At 41.2% G+C, this 17,446-nt stretch overlaps 1 protein-coding gene across 1 annotated transcript in view; it reads left to right on the top strand.

Moving 5' to 3' along the window:
* Positions 1-17,446, top strand: part of alk (ALK receptor tyrosine kinase) — a 289,826-nt gene that overhangs the window by 224,440 nt on the left and 47,940 nt on the right. Inside the window, exons 14-20 of the mRNA XM_062041724.1 lie at positions 897-1,052; positions 3,058-3,171; positions 10,563-10,749; positions 13,145-13,235; positions 15,010-15,074; positions 15,146-15,275; positions 16,810-16,907. Coding sequence (XP_061897708.1) covers positions 897-1,052; positions 3,058-3,171; positions 10,563-10,749; positions 13,145-13,235; positions 15,010-15,074; positions 15,146-15,275; positions 16,810-16,907 — 841 coding nt within the window. The remainder of the gene's footprint in view (positions 1-896; positions 1,053-3,057; positions 3,172-10,562; positions 10,750-13,144; positions 13,236-15,009; positions 15,075-15,145; positions 15,276-16,809; positions 16,908-17,446) is intronic.

Genomic DNA, 17,446 nt, shown 5'->3' with positions numbered 1-17,446 from the left:
TTTTGTCTATTGTTAGTCCTTAGTGTCCCAATACTTTTGTCTAGTGTTAGTCCTTAGTGTCCCAATACTTTTGTCCAGTGTTAGTCCTTAGTGTCCCAATACTTTTGTCCAGGACAAAAGTATTGGGACACTAAGGACTAACAATAGACAAAAGTATTGGGACACTTAGTACTAACACTGGACAGTGTTAGTCCTTAGTGTCCCAATACTTTTGTCCAGGACAAAAGTATTGGGACACTAAGGACTAACAATAGACAAAAGTATTGGGACACTTAGGACTAACACTGGACAAAAGTATTGGGACGCTTAGGACTAACACTAGACAAAAGTATTGGGACACTTAGGACTAACACTGGACACAAGTATTGGGACACTTAGGACTAACACTAGACAAAAGTATTGGGACACTTAGGACTACCACTGGACAAAAGTATTGGGACACTTAGGACTAACACTAGACAAAAGTATTAAGACACTTAGGACTAACACCAGCGTGACCCCACTATGCAGAGAAGGTAGGTAATGTGCTTAGCTGTTGTGTAGCTTCTAGCTCCAAGTAGCCCATAGCCTGCCATGTTTACCTTTTGTAAATGACTTCACAAAAAGAAAAGAAAAGACCAACCTTGCGTGTTGATTGGAGGACATTTAGATGTTAACTGGCTGTCCAGATTTGCACTAACACGCTGCAGGACCGCTTGTATCTGAGATTTTAGATACAGGCCAATATCATCTGATGTTTGATTTATTTTTATTTTTTTCGATAATATCAGACCGATATTCAATATCAATATTAGATCAAAACACCCCTAGTTGATAGTACATGTGGATGAGGTCTTTTTTCCCCACACCGAATGCAACAAAATCTGTGCTCCAACATGGCTTACTTTCTGTGTCAGCAATGGAGAGCGACGGAGAGGTGGTCATCAGTCCAGTGCGGAACTGCAGTCACTGCGAGAGCCGCGAATGCCACGAGATAAAGGGAGACATCGTCTGCTACTGTGACGATGACCTCACCCTGGCACCAGATGGCATGTCCTGCATCAACTCTACAGGTATTTTATACATTGTCTCACTTTGTCCCACCATGGTGCAGTTGTAATTGATTGAGCTAAATGTAATTGTAAATGGACTGTGACTCAGTGAATAAGAACATTAATTCATCTGCAAAAGTATTTATGCCCTGAAAGCATTTTGTTTTATCTTGGTAAATTAATTTATTATCCGTAACAAAATGACCAATCCTTACTGGGAATTATTGCAAAGTACTTAATGGTTTTAGTACTGTTCAGTGCATTCGGAAAATATTCACAGCGCTTCCCTTTTCCACATTGTGTTATGTCACAGCCTTATTCCAAAATGGAATAAATGCATTTTTGTTCTTAAAATTCTACACACAATACCCCACAATAACAATGTAATTTATTTTTTTCAAACACTTTGCAAATGTATTAAAAATCACATGTGCATAAGTATTCACAGCCTTTTCTCAATACTTTGTTGATGCACCTTTGGCAGCAATTACAGCCTCATGTGTTTTTAAATATGATGCCACAACATTGGCACACCTATCTAAGCTCCATCAGGTTGAATGGGAAGCGTTGGTTTTCATCCAGGATGTCTCTGTATCTTGCTGCATTTATTTTAGTCGAGTCAAGGAGGTGACCAAGAACCCCATGGTCACTCTGTCAGAGCTACAGCCTTCCTCTGTGAAAAGAGTAGAACCTTCCAGAAGGACAGCCATCTCTGCAGCAATCCACCGATGAGGCCTGTATGGTATAGTGGGCAGACAGAAGCCATTTCTTAGTAAAAAGTTTGCCAAAATGCACCTGAAATTCTCTCCGACCATGAGAAACAAACTTCTCTGGTCTGATGAGACAAAGATTCAACTCTTTGGTTTGAATGCCAGGCATCATGTTTGGAGGAAACCAGGCACCGCTCATCACCAGGCCAATACCATCCCTACAGTGAAGCATGGTGGTGGCAGCATCATGCTGTGGGGAGGTTTTTCAGGGGCAGCAAATGGGAGACTAGTTAGGATAGAGGGACAGATGGATGCAGCAATGTACAGAGACAATGAAAACCAACGCTTCTCATCAACCTGATGGAGCTTGAGAGGTGCTGCGAAGAGGAATGGGCATAACTGCCCAAAGATAGGTGTGCCAAAATTGTGGCATCGTATTCAAGAAAACCTAAAACTAATTGCTGCCAAAGGTGGGGCTGTGAATACTGTGAATACCTGTATCTACATGTGATTTTTTTTTTTTTTTCATAAATTATCAAAGATTTTAAAAAAACTTTTTTGCGTAGAATTTTGGAATAAGACTGTAACATAAGAACATGTCGAAAAAATGAAGCACTGGGAATACTTTCCGGATACACTGTACATGTTGAGTCAAGTTCCACTATTACATTTGATCAAATAACTTGTCATGTCTAGTATTTAGGATAAAAGATTGATGCCGAAGTGGATTTGAAATATTGCTTTGTGTCTAGAGCAGTATGACTTATATTGTCTTGTCATTGTGTCTGTGCATGAAGCCCACTTTAACCTTCACTATAAATAGGTTCTCACACAGCTGTAACAAAAGGCTGAGAAGCCAGAATAACCCCTTCAATTACCATTTGTTATCGCAGATGAATAATGAAAATATGAATGTGGATCCGAAATAAATCGATACGGGGGAGATGTCACAATCGTTACAATCAAAATAATAACGCCATCACCATTTCAATAATATCTTAATGACTTAGACTTTCTCCTCGCCACGAGGATTCACACATCTATTCTGTGTTAGGACAAGCAACAGATAATTGTATGGCACCCAGTCAGAAAAGGTCAGCGTCTCAATATGGTGCCTTTCGGCGTGCAGATTTGTACCTCGGCTTGAAGATCTTCCGTCAACACAGAGAATTGATATGCTGCGCAGCTCCTTGACTCTGTCGTGTCATCCCTTTCACATCATTAATTAAGTTTGGGATCAGAGCGACAAAGGGAATGTTAATATGTTTCATGGGGAGGTAACGACTGGAACGTTGTTGTCTTCCCTTTTCATGCAGAGGTGTCCCTCCTGCCTTCCCAGCCGTCTGTGTCCCACTTGGCTCTGGGTCTTTCTGTCGGCACCTCAGCCCTTATTGCCGCCCTGCTGCTGGCCGTGTCTGGAGTTATGATAAGTAAGTGTTATCGATGCCATACAATGTTCTTTGAATGACCCCCTTCTATGAGAAGATGATACATGAAGATAATACATTACCAGAGGATTTTTTTTCTGTGAAAAAAAGATGATTAAGGGATGCACGTAAAAAAATAATCTTTTAAATTTGCATTAAATTAATATATTGTACAAAATGTGTTAGATTAGTTTTTTGGGGGAGTTTTTCTCACAGGACTGCAGTCTATCTTTGGCAGGGGGGGTGGCATATTGTTTCACAATGGACCATAAAGCATGCAAAAGTGAGCAAAAAACATAAAAAGAAAAACAAATATGTTTAAGAATGCAAATGAACTTTCTTTTTGTGTGTTTTTATGTCACAAGCCTGTGTTTGCTTTTGATAGGGGGGTTGGAGTAGGGATGGGTATTGTTTACATTTTAACCAATACTAGTACCAAATTGGTACTTTAAAAACACACCGGGACTTGTGGAAAAAGAAAAAAAAATTAGGAAATTGTTTGACATTCAAGTTGAGCAGAATAGTCATTAAATTAATTATATAAATTAAATGATAACTAAGTCACATGTGTCACACTCAAGGCCCGCAGGCCAAATGTGGTCAACAATGTCATGTTATATGGTCCATGAGAGCTTAAAAAGTGTGATCCGTGTTTTTGCGTAGACTTTTATTTTGAAAGTGTCACTTCTGCTTCTACTTATGTTCCATGCAGTAACTAATTTCCCTTGCTTTCTCATTCAATCAATGCTCACGTCAATAACAGTCAGCATTAATGATTTTTTGTAAATGTTTGTGATATTGAGGATGGATGGATAATAAAATGAAAAGCTATTTGGTTTGCATGACATTACTCTGGATTTATGAATGTGTAATACTCCTAGTAGACACAACAGTTTGACAGCATACTCACATTTTTATGACATTTACCTTGTAAGAACAGAACCCTTCCTTTCAACACAAACAGTATATTGTAAGTTCTAAACAATATATTGTAAGTATTAAACAGTACAACAGAAAGTTCAGTCCAGAATAATTGTGAGATTGGACATTCATAGTTAATTGACTCTTTTTCAATGTGAGAAAAACAAGCATTTTAAAGAAACAGCCTGGATGAATTTAGACAGAAGAGATTTACAAAGGTAAAATTTGTGACACGATTTTCACTTTATTTGGAATAAGAAATTTGTTATGTTTAGTCCAATTTTTTCAAAATGAATATGAGGTAAGAAGTTTCTCTGGGACGCAACACCTTTTGGTGTGCAAGTTCTATCAGAATTAATTGTGTTCCTTATGTGTCATTATTACATTTACTAACTAATACGTTTCTTATAGCAATCATTAGGCTTGGAGAAACTTTCTCCATCTGTTCATCCCGTAGAGAAGACTTTAAAAGCTAAAGAAGCTGGACTGAAATGCCATTTATCAATCTTTTATAGTCAATAGGATTCATGTCAATAATATATTTTTCAACAAAAATCGGTTATGTTTAAATGCAAGTCCATGTCTGTCAAAAATATTGAAAAAGAGGATTTTTTTTTTTTCATTTTAAATGTTCTTGTAAGCAGACAATATTTTCGGTATATTAAATGGAATTTTTACCTGATATTGGATAGGCTCCAGCATCCCCCGCGATAGTAAATGGATGGATTGATGTTTTGACTGTCATTTGCAGTCTTCTTCAGAAGGGTCACCTGACCACTGTGACGTGTTGCCTATTAGCTCCTCCCCCATTGACCATCAAGTGGCAGTGGGGTGGTCTGCCTGGTTGGCCAGGCCTATAAGAACTGTTAGTGTACAGGGGAAGAAGACGGCACAGACAGCAGGGACGTCATTTTAGCTCTATTTATTTATATATCTACAATAAGAGATTAACTGTGACTAATCCAAAATGTATATGTGTGTGACTCTGTGTAGCGATTATCTGATGAGTGTTACCGGAAGTGTTGAGCGATGTGCGAAAGTCCAAGAGGGGGGCAAGGCAGGCTCTTAGGTATGTGGGCAGGTGTGAGGTCAAGTGCAGGAACGAGGGGTCAAAGTCCATGTCCAGGCGGGAGGTCGAGATCCAAGAGGCAGCCAAGGAACCAGAGGGAATATGGGGAGACGAGACACGGTGGCACAGGGGTTAGTGCATGTGCCTCACAATACGAAGGTCCTGAGTAGTCCTGGGTTCAATCCCGGGCTCGGGATCTTTCTGTGTGGAGTTTGCATGTTCTCCCCGTGACTGCGTGGGTTCCCCTTCGGGTACTCCGGCTTCCTCCCACCTCCAAAGACATGCACCTGGGGATAGTTTGGTTGGCAACACTAGTGTGTGAATGTGAGTGTGAATGTTGTCTGTCTATCTGTGTTGGCCCTGTGATGAGGTGGAGACTTGTCCAGGGTGTACCCCGCCGTCAGCCCGAATGCAGCTGAGATAGGCTCCAGCACCCCCCGCGACTCCAAAAGGGACAAGCGGTAGAAAATGGATGGATGGATGGATGGATGGAAACACACTCCTCGTAACGCGGGAACGGAGTAATATTGCTGAAAGACGACAAGGAAACACGAGACAAATGAACACGGAGGGGGAAAAACACAGAGAGAGAGAGAGGGTGCATAGAGCTAGGGTTTGTCGGCTTACTGCACAGGAACAGGTCGCTACGTTATGGCCCGGAACGCAGGTTTGCAGTGGCTTAAGAAGACGAGGAAGCTCAGTGACAGGTGTGAAGTGCTGATTGAGCCGATTGATGCAGCCGCCTGCTGCAGCCGAGTGGCGCGCGCTTGTAGGTAGGCCCAGCCCAGTGCACAGATTAATGCGCACTGGGCTGCGCCCGGGCCGTGACAGTACCCCCTCCTTATGGACAGCTTCCAGATGTCCTAGAAAACGAACCAGAAGAACACAGAGATCAAGAGTCAAGGGAGGGTGGAGTAAGGGAACCGGTGGTGAGTCGCCGGCCCAAGTGTCCCCGGATCCACCGGGGACGAGTCTGGTGGCGGCGGCGAGGCGAGCAGGCAAGGCGGGCGACCAAGAAACGGCCACCTCCTTGGTCGTCGGGAAGGCGGAGGCGAGTGGCGCCAGAACCACAGCAGCCTACGAGTTCCACGCCTATGTCCTGGGCGTCGCTGCTGTTGACGCAAAAAGCGTCCATGCGCTGGCCACAGGGGGCGCCGTGTGCGGCCGTCTGATGGCTGCCTGTGCGGCCGGCCAGCCGGAGGTCGCGGAGGCGACGATGCTGGAGACGAGGAGGATGACGGCGCTGTGGGAAGGCCCGCCAGAGACGAAGAGGATCTTGTCGAAGTCAGAAACGAGGAGGGCAATGTCGTCGGAGTCAGAGACAAGGAAGCAGGCTGGGGTGCTAGCCGAGGTGCTGAAGCATGAGCTGGCAGTGGTGCTGAAGCAGGCGCTGGCTGTGGCGCTGCGGCAGGAGCTGGCCGTGGTACTGGCACGGGAACCAGTCTGGGTGCTGGTATGGGGACCAGCCTTGGAGCAGGTGCTGGTGCGGGAACCCTTCTGGGTGCTGGTACAGGGACCCATCTGGGTGCTGGTACGGGGACCAGTCTGGGTGCGGGTGCTGGTACGAGGATCAGCCTTGGAGTGGGTGCTGGTACGGGGACCAGCCTTGGAGCAGGTGCTGGTACGGGGACCAGCCTTGAAGCGAGTGCTGGTACGTGGACCAGCCTTGGAGCGGGTGCTGGTACGGGGACCAGCCTAGGAGCGGGTGCTGGTACGGGGACCAGCCTTGGAGCAGGTGGTGGTGGTCTGGCTGGAGGTTGCGGCTTGGCCTGCCGAAGACTAGGTGGTGGTGGTCTGGCTGGAGGTTGTTGCTTGGTATGCCAAAGGACAGGAGGTGGTGGTGGTCTGGCTGGAGGTTGCGGCTAAGTATGCCAAAGGACAGGTGGTGGTGTTAATTTATGTTTATCTTGTCCTCCTCATGCCCGGTGTCCATGAGCTGAAACATTGCGCTTGATAATGTGCACACTCGCTCTGGAACGAGTGCTCTGGAGCTGTAAAAGGCGGCGCCATATTGCTTGGCTGTCGGGAGGAGAAAGGCTACACTGTGTAACTGCTCAGGTGTCGTGGCCTGCAGGTGCAACGGACGGGTGCAACACGACTATTGTTGCATTATAGTCTCAGCGGAAGCCATCAAATTATAAAGCAGAGCTTCTGCCTCGATTACTTGTCGGCAGTTAGGCAGACATTTTGTTCGTGAACAACTTGGCTGGAAAAAAAATAAAAATAAAATAAAATAAATATTTGCCTGAAAAGAGGCGGGCGTTATTGGTGACCAGAACCAGAAGGCAAATATTCTCACACACACTGGTAAAAAACTCTCATACATACAAGTGAAATCCTTTCACACATACTACTGACATGTTTTTCTCTCACACACACTAGTGACAAGCTCTCACACACACAAGTGAAATCCTTTTGTGAATACTATTGAAAAATAATTCCGTGTGTGTGTGTGTGTGTGTGTGTGTGTGTGTGTGTGTGTGTGTGTGTGTGTGTGTGTGTGTGTGTGTGTGTGTGTGTGTGTGTGTGGGTGTGTGTGTGTGGGTGTGTGTGAGAGAGAGAGAGAGAGAGAGAGAGAGAGAAAGGTTTTCAGTAGTGTGTATTAGATTGTTTAAGTAGTGTGTGAGAGAAAAAAAATTCAGTAGTGTTTATGAGAGTGTTTGAGTAGTGTGTGTGAGAGAAAAACATTTCAGTAGTGTGTATGAGAGTGTTTCAGTAGTGTATGTGAGAGAAAAACATTTCAGTTGCTTATGTGAGTGCATTTCAGTAGTGTATGTAAGAGGTAATTCTTAATAATGTCCCTAAAGGCCTCTCATACTTTTCTGCTGCCCACACGACCAAGGTCCCTCTTGAAGGGCACTTAACATACTGGTTTTAGAACACTAAGGCCTTGCAGCCAGTGCACGCATTTGATTGCCTTACCAGCCTGGGAAACATTACAGCCAGACATGCACTCATCAAGTTATCATCTCCTCCACATGCGCCTCCCACGCTCCCTCTCCCACTTGTGGAGAGCAACACGCATACACACATTCAGACACCCACCTGTGTTCAATGGCTAAGCAGGGGGGTTAGGACTACCTCTGTGTGCCAATGAATTGTGTTAATGATAGATGGCAGCTGAGCTGGAGGCTGACAACTCTCCCAGAGTAGACAATGCTTGCTAAATACCTGCCCTAAACACACAAAGATGAACAAAAAAACCCAACAGTTCTCACTTGGACAACTATGTGTGTTGCATAGGTCACAGCTTGATATCACCATCCTATGAGCTGTTTTACATAAATCTGCATAACTTGGGTTTTGTCCGTCAATGCATTTAGCTTTGGTATGGTATGATATTTACATTGGAAACATCTTAAGACTCTGTGATATACAAACACAAGTGATTTTTTTTCAAAAAGTACACAAATTGCATTTGTGTCTATTTTTCCTCTGAACATTAAGGGCCTGATTTACTAAGATCCAAACGCCATGCGCTAACCATGTTCAATCTTTAAAATAGCATGTACTATTTGTGGGTGTGTTGCGTGCGATCTACGAACACAATTGAAAAATGGTCCTGACCGCCCTATTTTTAAATTAGGATTTTGTGTGTACTATACGGGGCATCACCATGGAGACACTCTCATTTACTGCACATCCATGTCTCTTTTCATTCATATGTTTTCAAACATGCAGGAGACATCTACCACTTTTTATGGCCATGTTAGAAGCAGTCCTGCAGTGCATCTACAATGAAAACATTTTTTCATTTTTTCGACCGCTCAAGACGCGCTCATTGGAGAGAGGCTGCACTTACGCTGCCCAAGACACAAAAAATGCCTATTTAAATAAGTTTTTTTCATATAAGAAATATTTTGATAATTTATATTGAAAAAAACGAAAGTCATAAAATATACTAAAGGACACCAAAATGCATCAATTGAGTTTGTCTTAATAAGCCCCTCAAGTCCTCTAGCAGCTATAAAGTTATAAAATGATGTTGCTAAATAGACGATATGTGTAATATTTTTTATTTCTGACCATCCAAAATGTTGACACACACACGTAGGACGGAGGATACTCGTCTGTCCGTTGTCTGTCAATGCAGCGTGAGCACTGATCCTGTAGTTTGCACTTCCTTCTGGCACGTGCAAATTAAAACACTAAATAGTGCTCGCAAAACAATGATGAGTGTTGATAAATTACATTGTGGTTGCACCTTCTCCTCCCAATATTGTGGGAGTTTTAAAGATCAGCATATATTTTGCAAACTAATGAAGACAGAGCCTCAAAATGGATTGCACGCCTTATTCTGCTCACGTAATAGACACAATCCACTTTGCACACGTTTAGTAGATCAGGGGCCGTACTTATCAAGCTTCTTAGAGTGCCATTTTACACTTAAGTCCTGAGAATTTGCGAAATTTAGTCCTACTCTCAAACTTAAGAATAAAAGCTTTTTATCAACGTTCTTAAGTCTAAGAATCACTCCTACTCTCCACGATATTTAAGAGACCTTCAGAGGTGTCTTAAGTGGTTAGGAGTTGCCAGCAGGGGATGGCACTGAGGCGAGAGAGACGTGCGCGAACGTTCAGGGAACGGAACAATGTTTTTGTTTTTTTTGATGACGAGCAGCTGATCAAACGGTATCGTTTAGACAGAGCGGATATTATTTTTGTCACAGATTTAATACTTTTCGATTCCTTGTTGATTTCTGCATGTGTCTGCAGTGGGCTAGTATATATAGAGCCACCCACACCAGTTTCAAATTAGTTGCCTAATTAATGAATTGGAAAGAAAATGTTATGACAGTAGCGTATGTGTGTGGCCGTGAGGTGAGTGACGTCAGTGAGTGTGTGGGCGATAGAAGAGAGGGAGCGGTAGCGTGAGTACCGGCGGGGACTAGTTTGTTTTGTATTATTTTGTAGTTTATTGTCAAAATATACACTCCCATTGTCCACTTAAATATTTCCAAGATATTTTTTTATTCTTAGACAACGGATTCCCTTCCGTGATTGGTCATTTCTATGGACACAGAAATTACGTCACCTAAAATTCAGTTTACGGCACATAGTAATGTCGTAATTCAGCTCTGAGTGTGACACTTAAGATTCAGTCCTACACTTCGCTGAAAGTGTGAGTAAGACGCTTGATAACTAACTTTTAAGTGCAGCTTTCAGCGAAGAATTTATTTACTCTTAAGTCAACTCTTAGCAGACTTCTTAGGAGTAATTCTAAGAAGCTTGATAAGTACGGCCCCAGATTTGCATGTGCTGTTAGGTTTGCATGTGTTTTAGTACACGCAAACCTTTAGTAAATCAGGCCCTAAGTGTCAACTGGACAATGAATGTCAAAGTTTGCGATTTTTTTGTGCAAAATATGTTACTTAAGAAGTACAAAATGATATTCTTCCCTCCAGTGTACAGGCGTAAACACACAGAGCTGCAGTCCATACAGTTGGAGCTACAAAGTCCAGATTGCAAGCTCAGTAAACTGCGGGCCTCCACCATCATGACCGACTACAATCCAAACTATTGCTTCGCTGGTAAGACGGCCTCAGTCAATGACCTAAAGGAAGTGCCAAGACGCAACATTTCCCTTACCAGGTAAATAAAAGCATCTTGTGTCTGTGACATTTCTGAATGAAGCCTAATATCCAACAAGCAGGAGTTTGATTTCCATTGACAAAGATCATCAACTGTACCAAAACAGTTAATACCCAACTCGGAATCAGCCTAAAGTTGCAAAATAAATACGGTACACAAGTCAAACTAATACTCAGAACCTTGTGATTTGGCCTGGTTCCATTTTTTTTCCGTTTTTTGTTTTGTTTTTTTAATCCAGGATGTGTTTATTTTCTCTGTAGAATGTGTCAATAAAAAAACAAGCTGCGGGCCGCACTTTGGACACCCCTGGTCTAAGTGTAAATTTTAAGCATTAATCTAACGAAGGTTTTAGGACTGTAAATAAATACCTTACCTGCCTGAATGTCATGAACGTCATGTCATCCCCACAGTTCTGTGCATATTAAGGCTGTAGTTCGGTTCAAGTTTGGTACAGTAAGGGAACAAAAATCGGAACATAGCAATTTCTTATATTTTGTGTCCTATGATTTTTAAAATAAAGCACGTAAATGCAGTTTTAATCTGCTTGCATGTAATTATCCAAATAATACAGTTCTCTAATAAAAAACACAATAAACAAATGGACAAGTGATTGATGTGGAAGTGATCAGTCTGTGCGCTCTGAAAGCTGCGTGTGACCGTGTGTCCCTTCCTCCTTTGCCATCCTCCTAGTTTACACACGGAAGAAACACGGTCTTAGTTGGAGGATCTGGTCAATAAAAAACACTTGCACTTTTTGAAAATGTTGCCTATCTTTCACATTTATTATGAAAGACATGACAATGGATGTTTTGGGGGGTTTTTGCATTCTACAATCCATCCATTTCCTACCGCTTGACACTTTTGGGGTCGCGGGGGGGTGCTGGAGCCTATCTCAGCTGCATTCGGGTGGAAGGTGGGGTACACCCTGGACAAGTCGCCACCTCATCACATATTAAATAAATGCGATCAAAAGTCTGCTGCAATCAATGGAACCTATAGGAGCCGGGCAATTCCATCTACCAAGCCCTTAAAAAAACATCCAAACATCTCCATTGAAGTTTTATATACAAACCCCGTTTCCATATGAGTTGGGAAATTGTGTTAAATGTAAATATAAACGGAATACAATGATTTGCAAATCATTGTATTCCGTTTATATTTACATCTAACACAATTTCCCAACTCATATGGAAACAAGGTTTGCACATGAGTATATGTAATGTAGCAACAAGCACATTTATAATAACAGTTAATATTTAAATATTTTGATCATTTTCAGCATAAGTGGTGCATTAATTTCAAAAACGCATCACTGCATTTTAGTTTTTTTCTTCATCACTAATTATTACTCACTGCACACTTTATGAGAACCAACAAACATAATAAAATATCACTTACTGTGCAACGTCTGCTGTCATTAGGATGCCAACTGTTAGGATGTTCATATATTCCCATTTAGATGAAGAATGATTCATAATACTCACGAAGAAACAGCGGAGACTAAACTTACAGGAAGTAAGGAAGCAGCAGACTACTCAATGATGTAAACATAGGGACACATGGAAGTGACTAGGTGACAGTCATTTTATAAAGTAATGTAATAATAATGAGTGAGTGCACTTCTACGATATCTCCTTCCAGCTGCTTTGCCATCAAACACACCATCAACAGCTTTTTCATATTTTCATGGAGAAATGTCCGCCGTTTAGTTAATATTTTAACATTCTTGGCTGACGTTAGACTCATTCTGCTTCAGTATTTAATGACTCCTTTTTTTAATTCGATGAATATCATCCACTTCTTCTCAGCACTGTTCTTCACACTCACTTTCTTCACCCTAATGGTTAGAAGAAAAACAAAGTTGTATCATTCTCTAGCGATAACCTAATGCCAGCGAGTAAGACCAGATGTTTTGGGCACATCTTATGGGGTTCACTGTGACATTGGCTACGTCAACGAATGGCGGGATGCTTGTAGCTTAAATTTTTGCTTGCAGTTAGTCAAGGGACTGCTCTTTTCTCATAACACTCTTAATTTGAGGTACCACTGTACCTACAATCTGATAAGAAGAATTCAGTCATCGGATCTCAGCCCAAAAAAGCCTGTTTTTGAGCTCCAAACTTCAGGGTGTTGTTGACTGCCAACATTATAAGCAACAATCTAGTTATATTTACTATCATGCCAAATACTATTACCCCCTGATGCATACATAAAGTAGCTGTAACTATTGAATGGTCAATTATATTAATTAATATACTTTATGTCATCAAAACATACTTAATACGTTTGTATCTAACTACCGGTACATCCTCTATGTGTGGTTGATTAAGAATAATGTCTGAATATAAAGGTATGTGGATGTCAAAGTAATTACTTGATGCACACCTGTCCTTAGGGGTCTGGGTCATGGTGCTTTCGGTGAAGTGTATGAAGGTCTGGCTGTCGGGATACCAGGAGAACCAAGTCCACTTCATGTGGCAGTAAAGGTGATGTATCTTCTCTATAAAACTAGAACTGCTTCCTAAAAGGTTGGAGTTTGAAATAGGTGTTGGATTAAATGAAACGGAAATGGCTTCTTTGACCCTCTCATAATAGATTAGGAAATGTTACATTAGATCAGTGGTTCTCAAACTTTTTTCACTGAGTACCAGCTCAAAAAAAGTTTGGCTCTCCATGTACCATTATAATGAACAACATTAAAATACAGTAGCGTAGTGGGCCTAAGTATTCATTAAAAACAAGGCAGCAGGTTTTTTTAACAAGTAGATTTAATATTTTTGGCCACTGTAACATTACACACAGTTTGAACAGTAACACTGTGTTAAATATAGGAAAATATAACACTGTACTGTATTTTCCGGACCATAGTGCGCACCGGATTATAAAGCGCACTGCTGATCAGGTCTATTTTCATACAAAAGGATTATAAGGCACATTAAATGGGTCATATCATGATTTTTTTCTAAATGTAAAACACTTCCTTGTGGTCTACATAACAAGTAATGGTGGTTCTTTGGTCAAAATGTTACGTGGATTATGTTTTACAGATCATCTTCAAGTCGCTTTCTGACAGTCATTTCAGGATGCGCCGTTTTGTGGGTGGTCTTATTTACGCGGCTCACCTTCGGCAGCGTCTTCTCTCCGTCATCTTTGTTGTAGCGGTGTAGCGTGCAAGGACAGGAATGGAAGAAGTGTCGAAAGATGGAGCTAAGTGTTTTAATGACATTCAGACTTTATTTAAATCAATAACGGAGCGGCATATCCTCGTCCGTGGCTCACTAATGCAACATCAACGCCGGAAATGTGTCCTATGAAAAACCGTCCAACCAGAACTCTCTAATAGCTAAAGTTCCGTGGGTGAATTATGTAAACCCACCAGACCGGTAGTTTTTAGTGCTTCCATAGTGAATCTACTGACATATATAAGTTAGAACTTTACGCTACTTTATATTAGAAATGGCAACAGCGGAGGATGAATGTCCCATAACAAGAAGATAGACAAAAAGACAACGTTTATCGACTACAGCTTATACACAGACTACAATGGCGGACCGCGCAAATTTTTTTAGGACTTATGCAGATCCCAAATACACACCAGCAGGTACCAGAAGGTAAGAAAAGTTGGTTTTGCATAATATTGCGAAACAAAATGCCAGATAATATGTCTGTTAATAGGTGCCATTTTGTGGTACCTATACACACACCATAGTAATACCCGTATGTTGAAGCACAGTACGTCTGACTACGGTAGCCGTAATACTCCCACAATCCATCTTCATAGCTTAGCAAAGTTGTACTAAAACATTTTGGCATTCTTTCAAGCGCCGTGTGTAATGTTCTATATTCTCAATAGAACATTTAAAGTTTTGGTGTTGTTTACTGGCGTCGTATTGCAGTCTACACGTACCTCTTACGTGTGACTGCCATCTACTGGTCAAACGTATCATGACATCATGTACCAAATAAAATAGCTTCGAGGTCAGTAAGCACAACCAGAACCATTCCTTACATTAGGTGCACCTGGTTATAAGATGCACTGTCGATTTTTGAGAAAATGAAAGGATTTTAAGTGTGCCTTATAGTCTGAAAAATATGGTGTCTTTGGCTACACTAGATGGAGCCTTCGTACCACTTGTGGTACACATACTACAGTTTGAGAATCTTTGATTTAGATGTTGGCTATTTTGATCACTATTTTTCAGTTAGAAGTTTTGAAAGACATGTACATGATGTACAATTTATTTCTCATCTAAAATATAGACTCTTCCTGAGGTTTGCTCAGAACAAGATGAATTGGACTTTCTTATGGAGGCTCTAATCATCAGGTACGACACGTATAGTTCATTTTCCATAATAAAGTCAACATAACCAATGTTTTTCCTTGTTTTTACTGTAGTAAGTTCAGCCACCAGAACATTGTACGCTGTGTGGGGGTCAGCTTGCACGCGATGCCCAGGTTCATACTGCTAGAGCTGATGACTGGAGGAGACCTTAAGACCTTCCTGAGGGAGATGAGACCTCGACTGGTGAGGCATTTATGAGCTCGTCTGGTTTTATGCTACACAGACACACATTCCGGAATGGAGTCAAGCAGAATGTGTGTAGAATATGTGTCTGTGAAAATGTGTCCATTCATGAAGACAAACACATTTGGCGTCAGAGGCCACTGATGTTGGTATCTCTGTTCTAAGTCATCCTAAAAGACTGAACCTTCTTCTACACCAAACTCATCCGAGCACGAAGTACCTTTTTCTACAATATTCGAAAATTGCACCAAAAAAAAATTGGAGCACTGACATTGTAAGGTGTTTCTCTCAGAACTGCAATCTATCTGTGGTATTGTGTTGCAGGGGGGTTGTAGATAAGGGCTGCATGATTTTGAGCAAAAAACCTACATTATTTTTGCACCATAGGGCGCACCGGATTATAAGGCGTACTGTCAATGAGCGGGTCTATTCAGGTCTATTTTCATACAAAAGTTGCACCGGTCAAGGTGCCACACATTATAAAAAATTTACTTTCAAAAATATTTGGCTTCATGCAGACAGAATCAGAGCTTTTGTCAACAGCATGCTCTTTAACTGAAGAAATAACTGATAGAAACAAAGCAATGTTCGTTGAGAAGAACGATCCATGCTTTCATGTTAGAGGCTCCAAAAGTGTCCAACAAAACCATAAAATGGTCGCTAAATTCACTGTTAGTGGCTTTAAAAAAAAAATAGTATCTACTTTAATTGCCAGCACTGATCCCACATCTTCTTATTCTCTGGCAGACCAGGCGCTTATGTGTGTGAAATGTGTGGAGTTTTAACTATTCATGCTGTATGCACAGACAGTCCCATTATAAAGTGTCTAAAAGTAACAGGTGGCGCCAAATCTAATAGAAATGTATTTGTGGCATTCTGCCTAAAGAAACATTTGTGCAGAGCCGCACCTCCCTAAACGCAAATCACGCGCCGTGCACAGGGCCCCGTTTTGTGTGAATAAGTACATGTGAAATGTCAATTAATGAATTACAGGGTGCTACAGATTAAACTTGACCACAAACTGATTCCTCGCCCCTTCCTGCTCAGTTACTAATAACAATATAATGGCAAATTTCACCAAATAATAGCATTGATCCCAATGGTGTTAGTGCTGAGTTAATAACAGTTATCCTGGGATCAAATGCCACCTGGTGGTATGTTTGGGAGATATGCAAATGTGTGTTATGTTAAATTCGTGATTTTGCACACAAAAATAAATTAATAAACAATGTATTTACCACTAATTGGTTTTAGTGCAGAATGTACATCAAATCAAAGTTTGGCTAAAGTATAAAAGATATTTCACAGAAATAAACAAAGTGTAAAAAAAAAAAAAAAAAAAAAAAAAGATTGTAATGGGGTGCTTCAAAATAAAAGTCTGCTCAAGACCCCAATTTAGTTATGGGCGGCCCTAGATTTGTATACAGTGTATTGTTATTGATGTAATTATTTTAATTAAACAGTTTGATCGATACACTCTTTTGTTTTAATACACTGGTATTTGTATTAATTACCATTTCTGAATCTTTGTCAGGATCAACCTTCCAGCCTGTCCATGGTTGACCTCCTGAATGTAGCGAGAGACATCGCTAAAGGCTGCCAGTATCTGGAAGAGAACCAGTTTATCCACAGGTACCGATCAAGTTTATCATTTTGCAAAAGCAAACACAAAGTTGTCATAGACAAATGCAGCATAGTTGTTAGGGATGAATTATTCGAATAACATTCCCGGCAGATAGGGAAAAAAACTATTCAGGTATGCATGTATTGTTAATATGCAATGCAAATGTATACAGATTGCATAAACAAGGAATTTATTGGGACTTCATCTGTTCGAGTGGAACATAAGGAGGCATTTTGCCTCTTACATTCCAGCTGAAAGGACAAGTGAGGAATTTATCATCAGAGCAGTCAGGTTGTTGCCTCATTTTATGGCTTATATAGAAGACACATACAATAGATCCCTTTTACATCCTCCAACAGTCAGCTTGAAAAACAATGAAATGTAACCTGGTGCTTTTAAGAGCTTCCTTTAAGCCTAAAAACCACCTTTATGGACACTCATGGGGAAGGTCAAAGATAACTCAATGTGGGAAAAGGTCAGATTTCTTCCCACAATCACATCAAGACAATTGAAGTGCATCTTTCTCTCTGGTCAGGTATTAGCCATT

Source organism: Entelurus aequoreus, linkage group LG03 (genome assembly GCF_033978785.1).
Source record: "Entelurus aequoreus isolate RoL-2023_Sb linkage group LG03, RoL_Eaeq_v1.1, whole genome shotgun sequence".
Taxonomy (NCBI): Eukaryota; Metazoa; Chordata; class Actinopteri; order Syngnathiformes; family Syngnathidae; genus Entelurus; species Entelurus aequoreus.
This window is presented reverse-complemented; position numbering and strand designations above follow the sequence as displayed.